At 38.0% G+C, this 18,645-nt stretch overlaps 1 protein-coding gene across 1 annotated transcript in view; it reads left to right on the top strand.

Annotated features, from left to right (window-relative positions):
• Positions 1–8,028: 8,028 nt before the first annotated feature.
• znhit6 (zinc finger HIT-type containing 6) overlaps positions 8,029–18,645 on the top strand; it is a 31,633-nt gene continuing 21,016 nt past the window's right edge. Inside the window, exons 1-5 of the mRNA XM_022738114.1 lie at positions 8,029–8,193; positions 9,145–9,210; positions 11,368–11,474; positions 12,731–12,816; positions 15,646–15,749. Of these exons, the coding sequence (XP_022593835.1) occupies positions 8,078–8,193; positions 9,145–9,210; positions 11,368–11,474; positions 12,731–12,816; positions 15,646–15,749 (479 nt within the window). The 5' untranslated portion in view covers positions 8,029–8,077. The remainder of the gene's footprint in view (positions 8,194–9,144; positions 9,211–11,367; positions 11,475–12,730; positions 12,817–15,645; positions 15,750–18,645) is intronic.

Here is an 18,645-nt window from a genome sequence, read left to right as displayed (position 1 = left end):
TTTTTAAAGACCAACTCAGTGCGTCTCTTCTGTATGTAGAGCATCTGTGTGGGTATAAAATATTATGAAAAAGAAATCCCCCACAGACTAATTGTATATCCTTTATGGTGCGTGTGAAATGCATAATACGTCCCTGTGTTATTGTGAGAAAGGTAAGAGTCCTCTGTTGCTATGATGTGAATGTCTTTTCTGCTTGTAGGGGGAATCAGGAGATCTGGGGATGGTTGGTTTACAGGGCTTTCCAGGGCCGAAGGTAAGACACTCATTAGCTAACCAACAGCCATTGGAAAACTGAGTAGAAATGATTAAACATAGCAGAATATGAGAGTCCCTGAGTGTATAGTCCCTTTGTATTGACATGTATTAACTGACAGGAGCTCCTTTTCCTTCAAACAGGGGCCGAATGGTGATTGGGGATTTAGAGGCTTCCCTGGCCCTAAAGGCCCTATGGGTACTCTGGTAAGTTTAATAAAGAGAGAACCAGTAGGCATTGTACTGCTTGTAATCAAACTCAAAGAAAGGAATAGTGTGAAAAGGAATACAAGATCCCTTAAAATGTACGGGGTTCACTTCTGCCCAGTTATGTAATCAAGCGCTTATGAAGATATACTGTAAGCAAAATGCACATATACCTTTAATTGTAATTAACCCAGGACACCTTATGTTGTAACCATCTTCTCAGCAGTGTCACTCTTGTGATGTAAATTCAGACAGATTTAATTATCCCCAATCCTGTGGTTTGTTTCAGGGATTCTCTGGACCTGTTGGCCCTGAAGGAATGATCGGCCCAATGGGGAAACCTGTACGTTTCTGTGTGTGTTTGTGTGTCCGTAAATGAGAATTGTGTAAAGACAAGATGGTTATCATAAGATAATGGTCAGAAATGTCTGTAGAAATGAGAAAGCTTTTGACACAATGTAAGTAATGAGATTTTGTTTTAATAAAATCAGCTATGTGTTAATTAATGGAATTCAAGATTATGTAGATTAGAGTGGGATAAAATGCTGTACATTTCATGTTGTTATCTTTCTTTTTCACAGGGGCTAAGGGGTCCAAAAGGAAGCAGTGGTGAAATGGTAAGATCTGGTTCATTCTTATAAACAGAAACTAAAATGTCTGTCAAGATGATAGGATAATGATTTACACTACGTATGATTACATGCTGATATACCATGTTATTATATCCTGATTACACTCTACTGAAGTGTCAGACTTGCAAATTCCACACTGATTTAGCATTACTTGGCTAGTTATCACGGCGCCACCTCAAAGCAGATTGTGGGTGTTTTTTTTTTGTTTTTTTTTCTTAATGACCTAACGACAAAGGCTGTGTTTAAAGATGCATGACTGCTAGTTGGGGTTCCGTGGTAGTTTTGTTAATGTCGTAAAGTGACAGCAGATCGCTATGGCTGAGTCATAATGAAAAGAGCTGTTACTCCGTGTCTCCCAGAGCTTGCTGTGGGGCCTTACAGTACTCACAGACTCTCTTATGTAAACACTGTAAAGGAAATGCCTTGTCAAAATGTTAGCATGGCAAACCACAGTGCAATCCACATAATTCACTTGTATATCCCTGCTCCCACTCTGTAATATAAACTGTAGCAAGATGTTCAGTTCAGCTTAAATCCCTCTGAAATTTACACTACCACACATACAAACAGTGTACACAATGGGCCCTTCTTCTAGCCTTTTTCTCAAACACTGATGTCAGATATGTGCTTACGCTCACTTACAGTGGGGTCCAAAAGTCTGAGACTGCTTTAGGACTATTGTACGTGAACTACCTGAAAACCCACCAACAGACTTAATAAAGTCCAGCTGCCCCTGGCACAATAGCTACTATAGAACAGTGTTTGGTCCCTAGTCAGCCAGAGGGGGCAGTAGGTGACCGTGCACAGTGTGATACACAGTACAAATCCCACTGCTATTCAACACAGCATCATAGAGAAAGGTGAAGGGAGAGGATGATTGACGAGTCTGTTCTTTTAGTCCCATACTGCTCACTGTGATGCTGTACATGAATTATCCAATACACATTATTTTTAAAGCTTTCAACTAGTAATGCGGTAAGGTTTAGTAGTAGTATTAGTATTTACATAATCACAAAATATAATTTCTACATAATTTTTAATAAATATTGTCTTTCTAACACTTTCAGGGCCCTCAAGGACCACAGGGAACTCCAGGACCCAGAGTAAGTGTTAACCCCATGATCACATTTCAGCTTAATAATACACATACTCTATTACTGTAACAATAAAGTTCTGTGATATTTCTAATTGTGAAGATTTATAGTAGAGTTGTTCCGATACTGACACTATGTATGGAAAATGCCCCCAATACAGCCAAACATATGGTATAGGGTGTCAGTGAGTACGAGAGTATATTGACTGATCCGATACCTTGTAATTTATTAATAGACCTTATAGTTTCACACTCAGATAAAACAGCTGTTTTCCTAAAAATCTATTCTTCTTCGTCGCTCTAAGACAGTAGGCCACACAGGAAGTTGCACTGTAAAGCCATTGGCAACTACTGTTCTACAGCAACAAAGAAGAATTGATTTAGTGTAACATGTACTGCATGCAAGGCTTTAATATCAAGGGGTGGCACTAGTGTTTGTGACAACTAGTGTAGTCATTGTTTTTTATTTCTAGATTTATGTATATATTATAAAATACTAAGACTACTTTAGTCCTCAAGTTGCACACTTATACATCTCCCTATAATCTGGCTTCACAGAGCCACTGACACATACATGATTGACTAGAAAGTTAACTGACCACAACCACAATGGGATAATATTTCACTGTGTCATTTTCTTTCTTCCTTCCATAGGGACCTCCTGGTGCTCCAGGTCCAACAGTAAGTGCTTCATGTCACTTATAGACAGGCAGACAGGATGTTCTAGAAACCAGGATGTTGTGAGATTAATTTAAAAGACAGAGGATTTGGGCCATAAACTTAGAGGAAAAAGCTCTCTGGTCATTTGTTTTTTAAATATAGTTTACATTTGATTAAACCCAGTGTCCTCATCTTGTTCTGTCTTCATCTCATTCTGGCTGGAGAGTAATCCTGTTACATCTCTTCTGCAACCCAAGATTTGTGCCTGCCCCAGACTTTTCAGAAAATGAGAGAAAAGTCTCCATTTCTCTGACAGCAGAGCAAAGACAGGATGTTCTAAAGCCAGGGAAAGAATTTTATTGCTTATTTGCTAAACTATAGATGAGCCAACAAATCATTTGGGCCAGTGATAAGACATGGAAAAACAATCTTTGTAATTTTGTTCAGTTGCATTGACAGTGGAGATAAATGATGAGCCTTTTCTGAGGATGTGATAGAAACCCCCCACACATCTCTAATCTGTCATAACTCTGGATAAAGTGTAGCTTTTTGCTATCTGAATGGCCTTGTCCTGCTTGAACAATTTGAAGAGCCCAGAAAAACTAAGTCTGTCAGATGCCTCTTTTGTTGATACATATTATGTGATAACTGTGTTTATGCTGAGTGGAATGTGTTAGTCTTCCCCCCTACTGAAGTCAGGAATGTGATGGTTTGTTGATGGAAGACTTATTTTACTGCTTTTCTCTGGTATTAAAGTGTGCTCTGATTCTATTAAAGTTTTCTCTATAAACTGGACGTGTAATGAAACTTCCATGATTTCTGTAACCATTGAAGAAGCCTATGGATTAAAATCTTTCAGTTTAATAAGGAACAGGATACTGGACCTGTTATGTTTTTCATTAAACTAAATATGCTGATTTTCAATCCAGAGGCAGATATACGATGACTCAGCAGTCTACAGTCTATCAGACTCTAATGCTGCCCTCAGGACAGAGGTAAGACACTTAATGCTCTCAGTGTACTGCATGTAGGGCTGCATGGGCGGATTGTGGATGGATGGCAGAGAAGTTGGCAGATGTACGGTTGAGAGTTCAAAGTTCTTCACAAATTCTATTCTTCACTTGTTGGCATTGTAACTGCAATCAAGGGATTTGCTATATCATTTAGGAGTTTCACAGTGTTGTTGTTCTCATTCTTAACCAGAGTTTCCAGAACACAGAGATGTCCCTGCCAGACCAGAATACGGAGATAGTGAAGACTCTGCGTTACCTGAGCAGTGTGATTGAGAGCATCAAAAAGCCTCTGGGCACAAAGGAGAACCCAGCTCGTGTATGTAAAGATCTGCTGGACTGTCAACACAAGCTCAAAGATGGTGAGACTTGTCCACCTGGTATTGAAATGATGGGATGGCAGGATTTTCATAACATGTTTTTTGTAAGACAGCTTTATAGGCATATAGACAGGTGTGTATATACTTTTATAAAACCACTTGTCTTGCTCTCCCTGTTCTTTTCTTTCTATGTCTTCTGTCTGAATGGGGACTTTCAGATTGGTTCTGGATTGATCCAAATCTGGGCTGTACTTCTGACGCCTTCAAGGTCTTTTGCAACTTTACCGCAGGGGGACAGACCTGCTTACATCCACTGGCCTCTAATAAGGTAACAATGAAGTGATAAAAAGAGTTTTGACCCTCAAGATGATGAATAGAGGGGATATTTGAACTATGACTTTCCATAAAGCTAAAATATAGAGAAATGGTGAGATAACTAAAGGTTGAATCTTCCCATGACAGGACAGGAGAGTATTTGTTGTGACTTTCACCTTTGAGCCTTACCACATCTAGAATAGACTGTACATTAGAGCATCACCGATATTAATTTAAGCCCTAACCTTCAGTGTGTATTTCAAAGGTTTAGATTAATGTATCCCAAATATTTCCATTTAGATAGCCAGCAACAGCAAACATCCTCTACACTGTGTATTATGTAATTTTTTCAGTCATTTGAAAGTCTTATCATGCTGTGGTTAGCATGACAGATTAGTCACACTACATCTTCTGCTCTCTCTCCCACAGATGGTGTTTGGTGTAGGGAAAGTCCAAATGAAATTTCTCCATTTATTAAGCACTGAGGCCAGCCACAGCATCACACTCCACTGCCTGAATGATCCACCTTATGTCACAATGGACAGCTTCACTTCCACCGGAACCACACACAAAGAAAACTCCACACTTCGTTTTCGTGGCTGGAACAAACAGATGTTTGAGAAAGACACACTACTTGAACCACATGTGCTACAAGACGAGTGCAAGGTAACAGGCAGGACAGAGAAGTGATTCAACACATTATTTGTTTTGGCCTACAGGATTTTCATTTCTTCCTCATTCTCTTGGAGTGTCCCAAGCATTGATAACCTTTATAGAAATCAGGGAATAAAGAGATTTGGACAGAGCTGCTTTGCAGATAGTTCCACAACACAGCTCTTTTTATGTTGAAGGAACCATTATGTTTGTTATGTTTATCCAGCGAATAAAACATTTTTCATATTAATATATCAAATATGATATGTATGAAATGTATATTGTAAATTTGGAATATGAATCATTTGACTCATCTTTTCTATTCCTTCATCCTTCCTCTGTCAGATCCAAGATGGCAGCTGGCACCAGTCACGTTTCTTCTTCCATACTCAGGACAGTCGTCAGCTACCTATTGTAGACATGCAGGAATTTCCCACATCACAGCCCAACAGTCAGCAACATATAGAAATTGGTCCAGTCTGCTTCCTCTGACACCAACAGCACCGTCCTGTGACCTACTTACATAAACTATTTAAATGCAAGACTGTTTAAAAATGGCTGTCTACCAAAGAAAAGCTTGAATACCAAGCTGGAGCAAGTGTCCATGGGAGTTTGTCAAGTTCGTTGTAGAGAGCAAATGGGACTTTGTGAGAGTAGCAAATACCCAGTGTTCAGTTGAAGGCAGACCTATGAGGAACAACTCGATCTCTGTGGAACATCCAGGCCAAGAAGGCCAAAGGAGAACAGTGTATACCGATATTTATCAAATAAATGTGTAAAATATGTTTTAATTTACAGTCAAATGGTGCTTAGGTTGGCTGTATATGGACCCATATTTGTCCCTGATCACAGGGTAGGGCCCCACTAAGCAGCAGCAGCCTATCCAAACCCCAAAACTCACACCTCCCCCTCACCCCTCACGCCCAAACACACCCAGACCATCCTACACAGGGGCCAAACCCGAAGGAGTGTGCCAGGCCTCTTCATAGGAGCACTGTCTAACTAAAGGTTTATATGAGTGCAATAGCATGTGGATAATGTGTGACTGCTTTAAATATTTCATTTTCCAATCAAAGGCTATATTTTACATTGTTTTCATGATATGTTTGTCTTCGGTCCTGTCCAGCCGGGCCTGTTCATCTTGACAGATGCTGCTCTACCTCTACCTGCTCATTTGCTTTCTAGAATAGTTGCTAATGTCAAGTTAGTCATTTTTGCCTTTGTGTTGTATGTACCGGTTACATCAAGATTTGTTATGTTGTATAAGTACTTATGTTGGTTTGGTCATTTCTAATTTATGAACCATTTTTGATACACTACATATTTTGTAGCTTTTCCTTCTTTGTGGTAGGTTCTTCAGGGGAAACCTATCATTGGTGCTGCAACAAAGAATGAGTCATCAGTGAGTTTTTACATTTCCTGTGTATATATTGACAGTATACTGTATGTTTATTTATATCCTTTTTGTTTTTGTTTTTTTGTTTTTTTTGCTCACATCACTGTATCACAGTAAATTATACTCTCAGAGAACTATTTGGTCAACAAACACAACACAGTCTAAAGAAGTATTTATGTTCTAAAGGTGTGTTTGTGTGTTCACACCTGTGACTTTATGTTTATCATACTGTTATTTCAGTTCATTCAGTGGTGGGTCAGTGGACTGGCAGCTACAGTAGGCCAGAGTCAGAAAACACACAACACAGTCTTTTCATATTCGTAAGTTATATTACCTTGAACAAAGTGTAATTATATTAAGTCTGTGGCGGATAAAGTTGGATGCTAATGTGTAAATAATAAATAAGTTGGTAAACAAATAAATGGAGCATTTTATCCACAAACGGTTCTGTACTCCTTTTTTTAAATTTTTTTTTTATAGTTGAAGTCATACAGTAAGTTGGTAAATTGCACTTCCCTGATTTACATATGTGCATTTTAAGACATTTTGAGGGTGAACTTTGGATAACAATAGCTTTAAAACCATGTCAGTGGAAATTATACAAATGTGTCTGAAACAGTACATAAATGTAAGCAAATTTTGTTTTATACAATAATATATTTGTACAATAAAACTATATTATGATACTGTAATTATGCTAGGTTTTTATTATTGTTAAACTGAGCCTATAGCTTCCACTGTAATTACCAAAGAACATTCTGCTTAGATCTGTGGTAATAGGCTTACATTGTTTGATGTGATCAGGTCAATCAGTTTTTGTTTGTGTGTAACAACACAGGGATGTAATCCTATTCTGGGCCCTGCAAAAACTAAGCCGTGAAAAACAAGGGGAAAAAAAGCAATTAAATAGGGTAAATATTACCTACGTTATTATAGATAACAGCCAGTAGAACGGGAACATTTCACTTGCAACAAACAAGCATTTGCGTTGATTGAAGATGTTACATTGATTTTTTTTCTGTGTACCTGCTCTTCCCCTCTCATCTCCATGACCTCAGCTTCTTTTTCTCTCAATCTCTTCATCTTGTCCTGCATCTCTTCTCTCCACAAAGCGGAGCTCTGATTGATGGCAGACTTTTCAGTATGTGGCAGTGAAGAAAGTAAACACTGGGTCAGTCGAAATTTATATGCAAATGTCACCGGCCTCCGCTGGGATAATCTTTTAATGAAAAAAAGTGTGTATATATATATATATATGTATATATATATACTTTTTTCATATATATATATATATATAGATCCCTTATTTTAACATCCATTTTAACGCTTTACATAAACTGAATTGAAAGAAAAGTAGACACATCCTCCCCATATACACGGAGGTCGTTGTAGTTCCGATGCACCAACACCGGGAGGCGCCACCGAGCACGTTTTCAACCGGAACTCATATCCACGTGCTGCCGGTGGCCACCGGCGGAAGAGGGTTTGTTTTGATGTCTCCTCTTGTGTGTCCAACGTGCAGCTAAAGTTCTCCTGTAATGTGCTCTGTAATTTTACCAACAAAATACATAATGTCAGCTGCGGAGAGCCGAGAGGAAAACAGCGTGCAGGAGGAAGAGCCGAAAGGGACAAAAAGAAAGATTTCTCTCGCAAAGTGAGTAGTTTACGGAGTCAGGAGCCAACTGCTAAGTCCGCTAACCTACAGCTTCATGTGGTTCAGTTTTTGTTTGGTGTAGACTTGTTTAAATGGTTTTAACTAGTAGTTTTTGTACCGAATATCATTTCTTATCAAACGCAAATACAAAACGTCGGTTAACGTTGTGTATCGACGTCAGGTGGCTACAAAGTTAGCAAGATATTAGTTAGCTACGTATATAACCTAACTTTATGTCAGTTTTACTTTAACTTCCCCTTTATCCATTTTCATGTGAGGTGTGTCTGTTAAATACTGTCGACTCGGGAAATAAATGCGGTCATAAATGCTAAATGTCTGCCGAGTATGGAGGTAGTGTAGTTAAATAGTCACGGAGCACTTCATTAGGAACACCTGTACACCTGCTTATTTATGCTAATGTCCAGTCAACCAATCATATGGCAACAGTATAATGGATACAAGCATACAGATACAGGTGAGGAGCTTCAGTTATCGTTCACATCAAACATTGATTTAGATTAGGGGAAAATGTGATCTCAGTGACCATGGCATGATTAATGGCTACTTCCAGCTTGATGATGCACCATGTCACAAAGCAAAAGTTGCAAACTCAAAGCTCAAACTGGCTTCATGGACATGACAGACTGAAGTTCATTGAACTTCAGTGCTCTCCCCAGTCACCAGATCTGAATCCAGTAGAACATCTTTGGGATGTGGTAGAACGATTAATTGGCTGCATGAATGTGGAGAAAGGATGCGATGCAGTCATTTCTTTTGGCATATCAACTATAAAAAATCTATTTAATCTTTCTTATTATGTTTTAATAAATTGGGTTATGTTTTGCTTCTTTTTTTTACCTGTTATTTATCCTGTACAGTTTGTCACAGTTTAACTGTAAAACTGCTCACAGCGTGTGTCTGCACCATGTTGACATATTGTGTTTCCAACAGTTGTGGTGTGTGTGGCTCTGAGGAGGCAAAGTACAGGTGTCCCGCCTGTCTTACACATTCCTGCAGGTGAGATTATTGATTTTTTTAATACAAGTAATCAAACTATTTTACTGCAAAATAAAGAAAACTAGGGCTAGGTATCAGTGCTGATCTCCCGATAGGATCTCCTGATAGAGTCCAGAATCAGTTCAAGATATAAAACTGAAAAAAGCAGAAAAACGTTAAATCGATGAATTGATTATTAAAATATATATATATATATATCACCATATATTTGAATTCAGTGAAGTCATTTCTTGCTCCTATTTATAGACTAAAACATTTTCATTGGACGAAAAGTGAGAGCATACAGTTTGAGGACATCAAAGACTGAAAGATGTTGCCCACAGCTTTGTGTAAAGGTCAAGGCCTAGTTTGGCTGACCGGGTGTTTTCCAACAATTTCCCTGAGAGTCTTAAGTTGTATAATGAGCCAAGACAAGGATGGAAAGTGGAGGATTTGAAAGAATCTGTGTGTGTGTGTGTGTGTGTGTGTGTGTGTGTGTGTGTGTGTGTGTGTGTGTGTATTGGACACTATGCTATGGATAGTGTCAGTAAAGCAAGGAGAAAAAACTTGTGTATTCACTTTTTGGTAATTTGGTCAAAGTGACTACAGGAAAAACAGATATCTCAAATGGCATATTCACACTAACAATTTGCACTAGTTCCTCTCTTCCATGACCTTGGATAATTTAGTAGTTTGGAGCATGACTGCAGGGAGATTTTTCCAGAACTAAAAGAAAAGAGCCAAGACCCTCTATTGTTTCATCAGAGATAAATACTTGTTTATATTGTTAAAATTGCAGTGAGATCACATGAATAAGATGAGTTCTTTTTGTGAGCAGATTTTCCCTTGATCCTCTGCTCTATCTCTAGAATGAGATCATATAATTTCATACAACATAAAAGCTGTATTCCATCTGCGTCTAATATCACTAATAAAAACCAAAGAAATAGCTCTGCTTTTTCCGATTAAAAAACAGTAATCACTTAAGTATTATGTAACAATAATTTTTGCACAATCCTCTCCTACCTTGTCGTGCAAAAATATAATATTCGTAACTGGCTTATTGCTGTGTTTTTGTTTTTACTGCTTGAACTTTGCTTTGATTCATGGCCATCACCAACATGCCATTGTTAATGCCAATGGTTTATGACCTGTTCCCTGAGTTCTGTGGAAGCTGAAGCATTTACACCGTGACCTTGAAGTAGTAAATGGCATATTAAAGGTCATACCTGAAAATTTCATTCAAATGTATCTTTTTTTTTTTTTTTTTTCCAAAGTATTTTTTGGGCATTTTTGCTTTTATTCAGATAGTAAAGTGAGAGACAGACAGGAAAGTCAGGGAGAGGGAGGGGATGACATGCAGCAAAGGGCCACGAGTCAGATTCGAACCCATGGCCACTGCGGTTGGGATTAAGACCATGTGGTATGTACTCTACCAGGTGAGCCACTGTGGTGTCCACAAATTAATCATTTATTAAAGGCCTCTAGGAGATGTCCTTATGCTTCTCTCACTGTTGCAGGAAGTTTCAGGCATCATTCAGCATTGTTTTTACATAGTTTCTACGGATACAGTCTTTGTTTGACCTTGCCCCACCCTTAAAGTGATCTGTAATGGTCACAAGTTGATGCTCCTTTATTTTAAGGGATCAAAAGCCAAAAGAGGGTGGAAAATGCTGCCTTTTAGATTTTCAAAAGTCCAAGGTGACGGCTTCAAATCAGTCTAAAACCCAAAGATTTTCAGTTTACAACGATATAAACAGGGAAAAGCTGAAAATCTTAAGCATTGAGAGGTGATGTGTTTGCAGCCATTCTGCCAACAGTTTGTTGACATGTCAGTAGTTGTTTCCACCAAGTCAGAGATATTGTTGGAAATTCCAGATAGCTCCAACTCTGAATTTCACTTACTCCTCTGCCTGCACAAAGGTTTTACTGTGTGAGTGAATGAAGACCTGATTTCAGACACAGCCCCCTGGGATATCAACCACTTGTTCACTCATTGACTACTCCCCATATAATAGACACTCAGTAGTTTACTCAGTTGCGAGCAGAGATTTTTATCAGAGGTACACTCAAATAAAGTGGAGTACAGTAAATGCAGAGCACATATCGTAAATAGAAAGTGAGTGATTTCTGAAAACTGAGGCATAACTTAACATTTTGTCTGTGTATATTTTCCAGCATGGTGTGTGTGAAGAAACACAAGGAAGATTCTGGATGCAGTGGAGTCAGAGATAAAACTGCCTTCGTTACCCTCTCACAGTTTGATGAAATGACACTTCTCAGTGGTCAGCATCTTCCTTACTTCTTCACATGACAAAAAACCAAAAACATTGGGAATAATTTTAATATAATTAATTAATAATTAATATGATTTATTCTAAAACCTTTTGGTAGACACTGTTGAATTTCAAATATAAGTATTATATATTATATTATATATTATAATATTTAAATATGTAAATATAGTTGGACTATCATCACTGGTTTGTTAAGGATTTTATTTTGTCTTGTCATCGGTGGCAGTGGGTGTGTGTTCCTTAAATATTAAAAAACGGTAGATGCACAGTAAATTTTAGGGTATTTTATTAATGAGTGGTTGTATAACTGCTGACATCTAAATGAGCCAACCTGCAGCCTTAGATCCTCGGGCGGGACTCTCCTGGTCGTTCCAAAGTCGAGGTTCAAATCTAAAGGTGACCGTGCTTTTGCCATCAGGGTCCCCCGGCTTTGGAACGACCTGCCTGAGGAGATAAGGCGTGCAGAATCTGTGACATCCTTTAAGTCACTTCTTAAAACTCACTTTTACAGACTTGCTTTTATGTGATGTTGTCTTTTTATTGTCTTTTTAGCTCTTATTTCTTATCCAATAATATATTTTTATTGTTCTTCTAATTGTTTTAGTTCCCTAACATCCTCAATTTCTTTGTATTGCTTTTATTTCCTTTTATTGTTTTTATGGCTTTCATTTATCCTCATTATCTCTATTTTATTCCTTATTGTTCTATCTCTTTACAAATGTTTTTATCTGTTTCTATTGTTTTTTTTTCCTTTATCACTTCTTCGCCTTGTTTTATTACTTACTGCTTTTACCCTTTTATGTCCTTATTTGTATTAATTGTTTTTATCTCATTCTGTTGTGTTATGTTGTTTAGTGTCTATATCCCTTTTTATTTTTCCTATCCCCTTTATTTGCTTACATCATCTTACATCTTACTTTGGTCCTCCTGGTCTAAATTCATGTTGTTGGGTTCTTGTGTTGCTTGGGTTGCTTGCTTGGGTTCTTATGGGTTTATATGTTGCTGTTGTTGTTTGGGTTCTTCTGCCATTGTTCTCTTGTATGCTTATGCTTTTATGTCAAAGCACTTTGTAAACCCTTGTTTTTAAAGATGCTAAATAGATAAAGGAATTATTATTATTATCATTATTATTATTATTATTATTATTATTATTATATTATTGGTATTATTATTATTATAAAAACAAAATGCTACTCTTTTATTTTTATGTCTGTTTACTGTTTGTCCTTTACCATGTGCTGTAGACTACAGATTCCTGGAGGACACAGGACGATTTGCTGATGGTGCCACCAGGGACAAGCTCACCCAGACTCCTCGTACCACTTTAAAAGTAGGTCCTTGATTTATGGGTTAAGTCATCTTCCATGCCTAATTTTGAGTAAAGTATCAGCAGTATAATGGAAACAAAACTGTGTTTTGTTGAATACTGTGACTGTGGCCATATTGGGTTTTCATCATTTATCCAAAGCTACTAGTTATTTTCAGTTGTTAAATCCAATTTAAAAACAAACAATAACATAAAACTCGTAGGAACCCAGTTTTATATAAAGAACGAAACAGAAATTCAAATAAATGGACAGACCACTTTCCCATCCACTTGAATGGGAACAGACATACATACCATTCAGGCACCATTAGGTAAGGTTTTCTGAAGTCGTTGTTTTAGTTCATTCAAATAATAACACATGTATTGAATTGTTTTGAATTGTTTTGATACTTAACAACTAAAAGCAGATGGTCCTCTCTGCACTGTTGTTCATGTGTAAGCTTTATAAAAGGGCTACATTTCATAACTGTTCTGGCAGTTCAGCCAACTGTGTTCTTCCAAGTGCTAAAAAATCTTAGCTGCTAAATGTAAAGTTAATACAGAGTCACATTTAAAGCACTGTTGAGATTTTCACAGACTGAACCATTTTCACCTGCAGCAGGAACAGGCTGACCGAGCACTAAACACAAGGGGTCATCTTAGGGGTAAAAGTTTTACTGGCTTATAGTGAGAGGTGTTCCTAATATTTTGTCCATCCTATTTATATTTATATTGTTAATCATCAAAGGAAGGGTGCATTGCAGGCCTACTGAATTATACTGCATTAGTTTTCTAAAGGTGTACCTAATAAATTGGCATGTGAGTGTAGATTAATTACTGTGTGTCGGAGAATCTGTATTTTTCCTTAAGAACTTGATTTAAATTTTAAAATGGGTATGACATGGATTTATTTCATCACTGGAGTAGTTGAGAAAATCACTGACAAACATACAGACAGGTGACAAATTAAAGGAAAAACCTGAAAAATGAGTGGAGAAACAGGATGGCATCGCCCCCATCCATAGGGCACGAGGGGTCACTGAATGCTTTGATGAGTGTGAAAGTGATGTGAATCATTGAATGTATGCTATGACCTTCACAGTCACAAGATGTCAACCCAGTTCTATACCTCTGGGAGATTATGGACCGACGTGTTAGACAGCGCTCTCACCACCATTATCAAAACACCAATATTGTTGGAAGATTGGTGTTCATCCCTCCAGTAGAGTTCAGAGACTTGTAGAATCAATGCCAAGGAGCATTGAAGCTGTTCTGGTGGCCCGTGATGGCCCAACATCTCACTAAGAAGCTTTATTTTGGTTTGCCCTTTAATTTGTCACATGTCTGTGTTTTTGCATCAGCAAGGAAAATATTAGAAACGATTCACAGATGATTTAGATGATCGTGTGCGAGGTTTTGTAGCTGCAGCTTGCATGCTTTGACCCCAGCCCTAACCAACTGTCATTTATTGTTTTGTTTTTTATGTTTCTCAAGAACCACTCATCCAAAAAACCTTCACAGTCTACACTGCGCTTCCTTGGGTCCTCAGCAATACACACACTAAATTTGAAGTCGATAGGAAGAAAGGTTGTCGAGAAATTCAAAGGACAAACAGAGATCCCTCCATTTGTAGTTGGATGTCACTGATCCATTAGTACATTCTTAGATATTAGATCAACATAACATATTTGAAAACAATACAAGTAAAAACATAGCTTTACTATTGTAGAAACCAGCATCATTGAATGTTGTTTGTGCTTTTATTGCAACTCTTGTATAATTTGTGGCTGTAGTTATGCAATGCTAACTGCTGTTGCTCCAAACCACAGACACTCATTTATGTAATATTCAGTGTCCCTGCCAGCTTTCACCTGTACTGTTACTTCATCACATCACAGTGATATTTGATTGCTTGGAGTAATGCGTGTTCTTTCTCAGCCATCACAAATCAATCAAAATAATGAAGCTTATTCTCAGTCAGAGGTAAAAGCTTGGCACATGATGACTGTTGGGATGTGGGTTTCTTCCAGATCATTGCAAGTGCAGTAATGTGTTATTAGCTTTGCATAGGCCTAGCATTTAATAAATCTCTTTTACTGTTTCTCACTACTCTCCAATCTGAAGTCATGAAGGAGCTACACAAGTGCCAGAAAGGAAAGGCTTGTCCTTTCAAATTTAGATGAGGGCAGTAAGGAGAAGTTCAGGTCATATTTTGTTTTTAATTGTTAATGAAACTCGCACAGCTGGATTTATTGATGTAGAACAGATGTCTGCTATTTACATCTATTTGTTCTTAGAGACGATGTCTTTCCTGCTGACTTTTCCACTGAACTGAAATCTCAAACAGACTGTGGACCCAGCAAATTTGTTCAAGGCTAAGAATAGGCACTTTCTGTTCCATCCTGTTTTACTGAACAGTTGTTTTGTCTGAGGTTTGCTACTGTGAGATCTTTATTAGTGTTTTGATGGTTGTTGTGTTGTATTGTTTATGGTATGTTTTGGGACTGTTAAACTGTTCATCTGTACATCTACAAATATGGCCCTACTATATACAGAATATACTGTGTTGTGCATACTGTATAGAGTTGCAAGTAATGATATTTTTTAGTTTCATAAAGTTAATCTGATTTATTTATTCAAATCAATTAACTGTTTGGGCTGTAAAATGCCTTTTATATGGTGAAAATGGCCATGTAAATTTTCTAAAGCTTTAGTGGACATATTCAGACTGTTTTTTGTCAGCCCAAAACCCAAAGGTATTTAGTTTATTGTCATTGAAATATGATAATATGCTCTGATACTGTACTTTACTAGTACATTATACTGTACTTATTTTAATTTCCTGTGGTCCAGGCAAAGAAGCTGGCAGCCAATGCCAGAAAGATGAACATCACGCTGAGGTTCCTCCCCATCACCTTCAGTAAGAGCCGAGAAAACTCCACTTTCTTCCTTGCAAAGTAAGAATACCGTTAATCAGATCATGATATATGTTTTCTTGAAACAGAATGTTATCATTTTTCTTGTCCCTAGTAGGGCTGAACAGTTAATCTAAACATTATTGAAATAGCAATATGGCCAAGTGCAATATCCAAATTGCAGGTGTTGCGATTATTTTGACAAAGGTAAAATGTGTTACAACAAACCATAAATGAAGCGTTGAGGCACTACAGCGATGCCCCGGCCTACAAATTATATTCTCCCCATTTAAAGGATCACACATGTTTGGTTCAAGCCCCAACAAAAAACACATCATCATTTTTATATATATTTCAGTGTAAATGTAAAGCAAATATGAAAATTTCAACTGAGGTCATGACTCATATCGCAATATCTGCCAAAATAATTGCAATATGATTTTATTTTTTTGCATATTGTTTAGCCCTCTTCCCAAGGTTTAGTTTGGGTGAACTCTTGCTGCAGAAAGTACAAGAGCAACAATGAATTCATAACATTTTTTTTAAATTTAGCTGAAGTTGCAGGGGTAATTTAGTGACTCAGGCTCATCACTTCCTTTAGACAGTGATTAGTATTAGTAAGTATTTAAATAAGACTACAAAAACTTTTGCTTTTGTCATTATCATCTTGAGAAAGTCATGACTATAATGAAATATGTAAATAATTATCCTTTCTTGAATATCCTGCACTGGTGCTACTGCATCATAGAAAAGACAAAACACAAACATACTCTAGCTCAAACTCAAGCGAGAGTAATACAATGCCATGGGTGTTTGAATTTCCATCAGAGCAGCACCACTATTAGCCCAAACATTGTGAGGCTGTTTATGATACGCTCAGTCACAGTCAAAGACAACACACGGTTTTCTGGTGAGCCTCAGTCCTGCAGCAAAATGAGCTTCTGATTAGTGATGTTTTCCTTAACCACAGGATGGCACTCTTGTTAAGCCCTAACAGCAGCTGTATCAAGTGCCGGCTCTCCTCAGGTTATCTCCAGGCAGTCCTGTGTCTGATGATGAAGCTTTGAGATCTCTCCATGTCTCTAAAATATAAATAAAGTTACCTGAGGCAGTTGAGGTGTGATTGACATTCCCACCAGTCTAACAAAAACTGAGACGAGTTGTGGCGGTTGTACAGGAGGCAACTCATTAGTATCCATTCTGTTGGCCCTCGTCAGATGTCATCAGTGTTCATATATTTATAACTTCCAACCAATACAGACATACGTGCACACTTCCTGCTGAAGATAGGTGAAGCTGTACTTCAATTTTCAAGGCATCCCCTCCAGTATGATAGCAGTCCAGTTAAAGGAACAGTCTGTAAACTACTGCAAGACTAGGTGAATAAAAACTAGTTAAACCCCAGGTTATGTGTGTCTGACATTCTGTAACGATGCATTATGCCTTTTGTCATTCATCTATTGACTATTTGTACATCATCCCGCCCATCATCTGTCGGTCTATCCCCTCACGCTTAGATATTATAAGACCAATAGTCAAAAAGATTGAAATAATAGCATGCTTGGTATGACTATAGTTGCAGACTAAAATCTGTTCAAAACAACCAGCTGTTCACAGGGTCATCTCAACCTCAGGTGCTGGAATTTAGTTTCATCATTTTAAGTATTTTTGTTTTTTTAATAAGTAGTTCTCTAATGTGTTACCCTGCATTGTAGCTGGATAGTCTTGGTGTCATTAACTGAAGTCAGTGATTACAGCCACAAAATGCAAATGATCTTCAAGTAAGCATCGCCTTGTGAGACAGAGAAAAAGAATAAAAAAATTACAGAAAAAGACACCTACTGATAACCTGGAGTAAAGGGTTAAAACAGATTTTCATTATTAATTTTATCATTTATATTACACTTAAAATGCACAATAACATACAATTAGCAAACAAGGTTGATGCCTGGTCGTGTCTGGCACCTCTTCTCCCTCCTTGGACAACCTTCTGCCACTCATTTTCCCATTTCTTTTGAGGCTGAGCCCTGCCACTCTAATCCCTCAGTGGAAGAATAGAGGAGGGGAAGAGGGGGGAAATGGATATTGAACTCCATATTAAAGTTTTACAAGTGTAAAATGCCCAGGGACAATATTGGGTGCCAATCAGGATTGCCACTAAAAGAATCCTTTGTCTGTCCCTCCAGTTGGTTTTATGTTGTTACTTTCCCTTTCACCACCCTCTTTTCCATCCTTAAAGTCTACCACTCTGTCATGTCTGTCTCTGGTGTTTTGCAGGCACTTAAATGTTAAATGTGCACGTCACATCTCAGGATGAGGCAACATTATGTTAGGTTATAGTAGCGGACTCGGCCCACCCTCCAACCCCATACTGCCCATTCCCATCTCAACACTTTTCAGAGGGTGACAGAAAGTTTTTTTAGGATGAGACCAGTACGACTTTGAAGTTTTAGTAATTTATAAAGGTTCAGTGACGGGGAAATGAGCTAAATTCCCACAACTGCTCCAGCAAAAGACACAAGAAGAGTCTTTATGCTTTTGCTGTGACAGTATCCGTAGAGGAATCATGAGCCAGCTTCACAGTCTTTTTTCTTTGTTTAGTCTAGTTAGTTTCACTATGTCTCACTGTGAAGATTATTCAACTAACCGCAGCAGTGTACTATTCACAGACCGGCAAATGGACACAAGGGATGGGATGAAAGGTATACAATAAATTGTGAGGGATCGAGAGAGAATGTGCTTCAGAATGTACCAAGTACATAATATAAAAAGCAGATGTGTGAGCAGTGTGACTGCAGCTGGTTAGCGACATATTCATGCTACGCACTCGCACTGCCAGAGAAGGATCATTACTGGCAGACAGCTGACTACGGCGCTTTCATGCCCGGCGATGGGGCGTGCGTGTGTGCAAGTGAGAACGTATGTGCATGAGTGTGAG

Source organism: Seriola dumerili, unplaced genomic scaffold (genome assembly GCF_002260705.1).
Source record: "Seriola dumerili isolate Sdu_G_001 unplaced genomic scaffold, Sdu_1.0 BDQW01000002.1, whole genome shotgun sequence".
Taxonomy (NCBI): domain Eukaryota; kingdom Metazoa; phylum Chordata; class Actinopteri; order Carangiformes; family Carangidae; genus Seriola; species Seriola dumerili.
The sequence above is the reverse complement of the archived record's forward strand: the minus strand, read 5'-3'. Positions and strand labels throughout refer to the sequence as shown.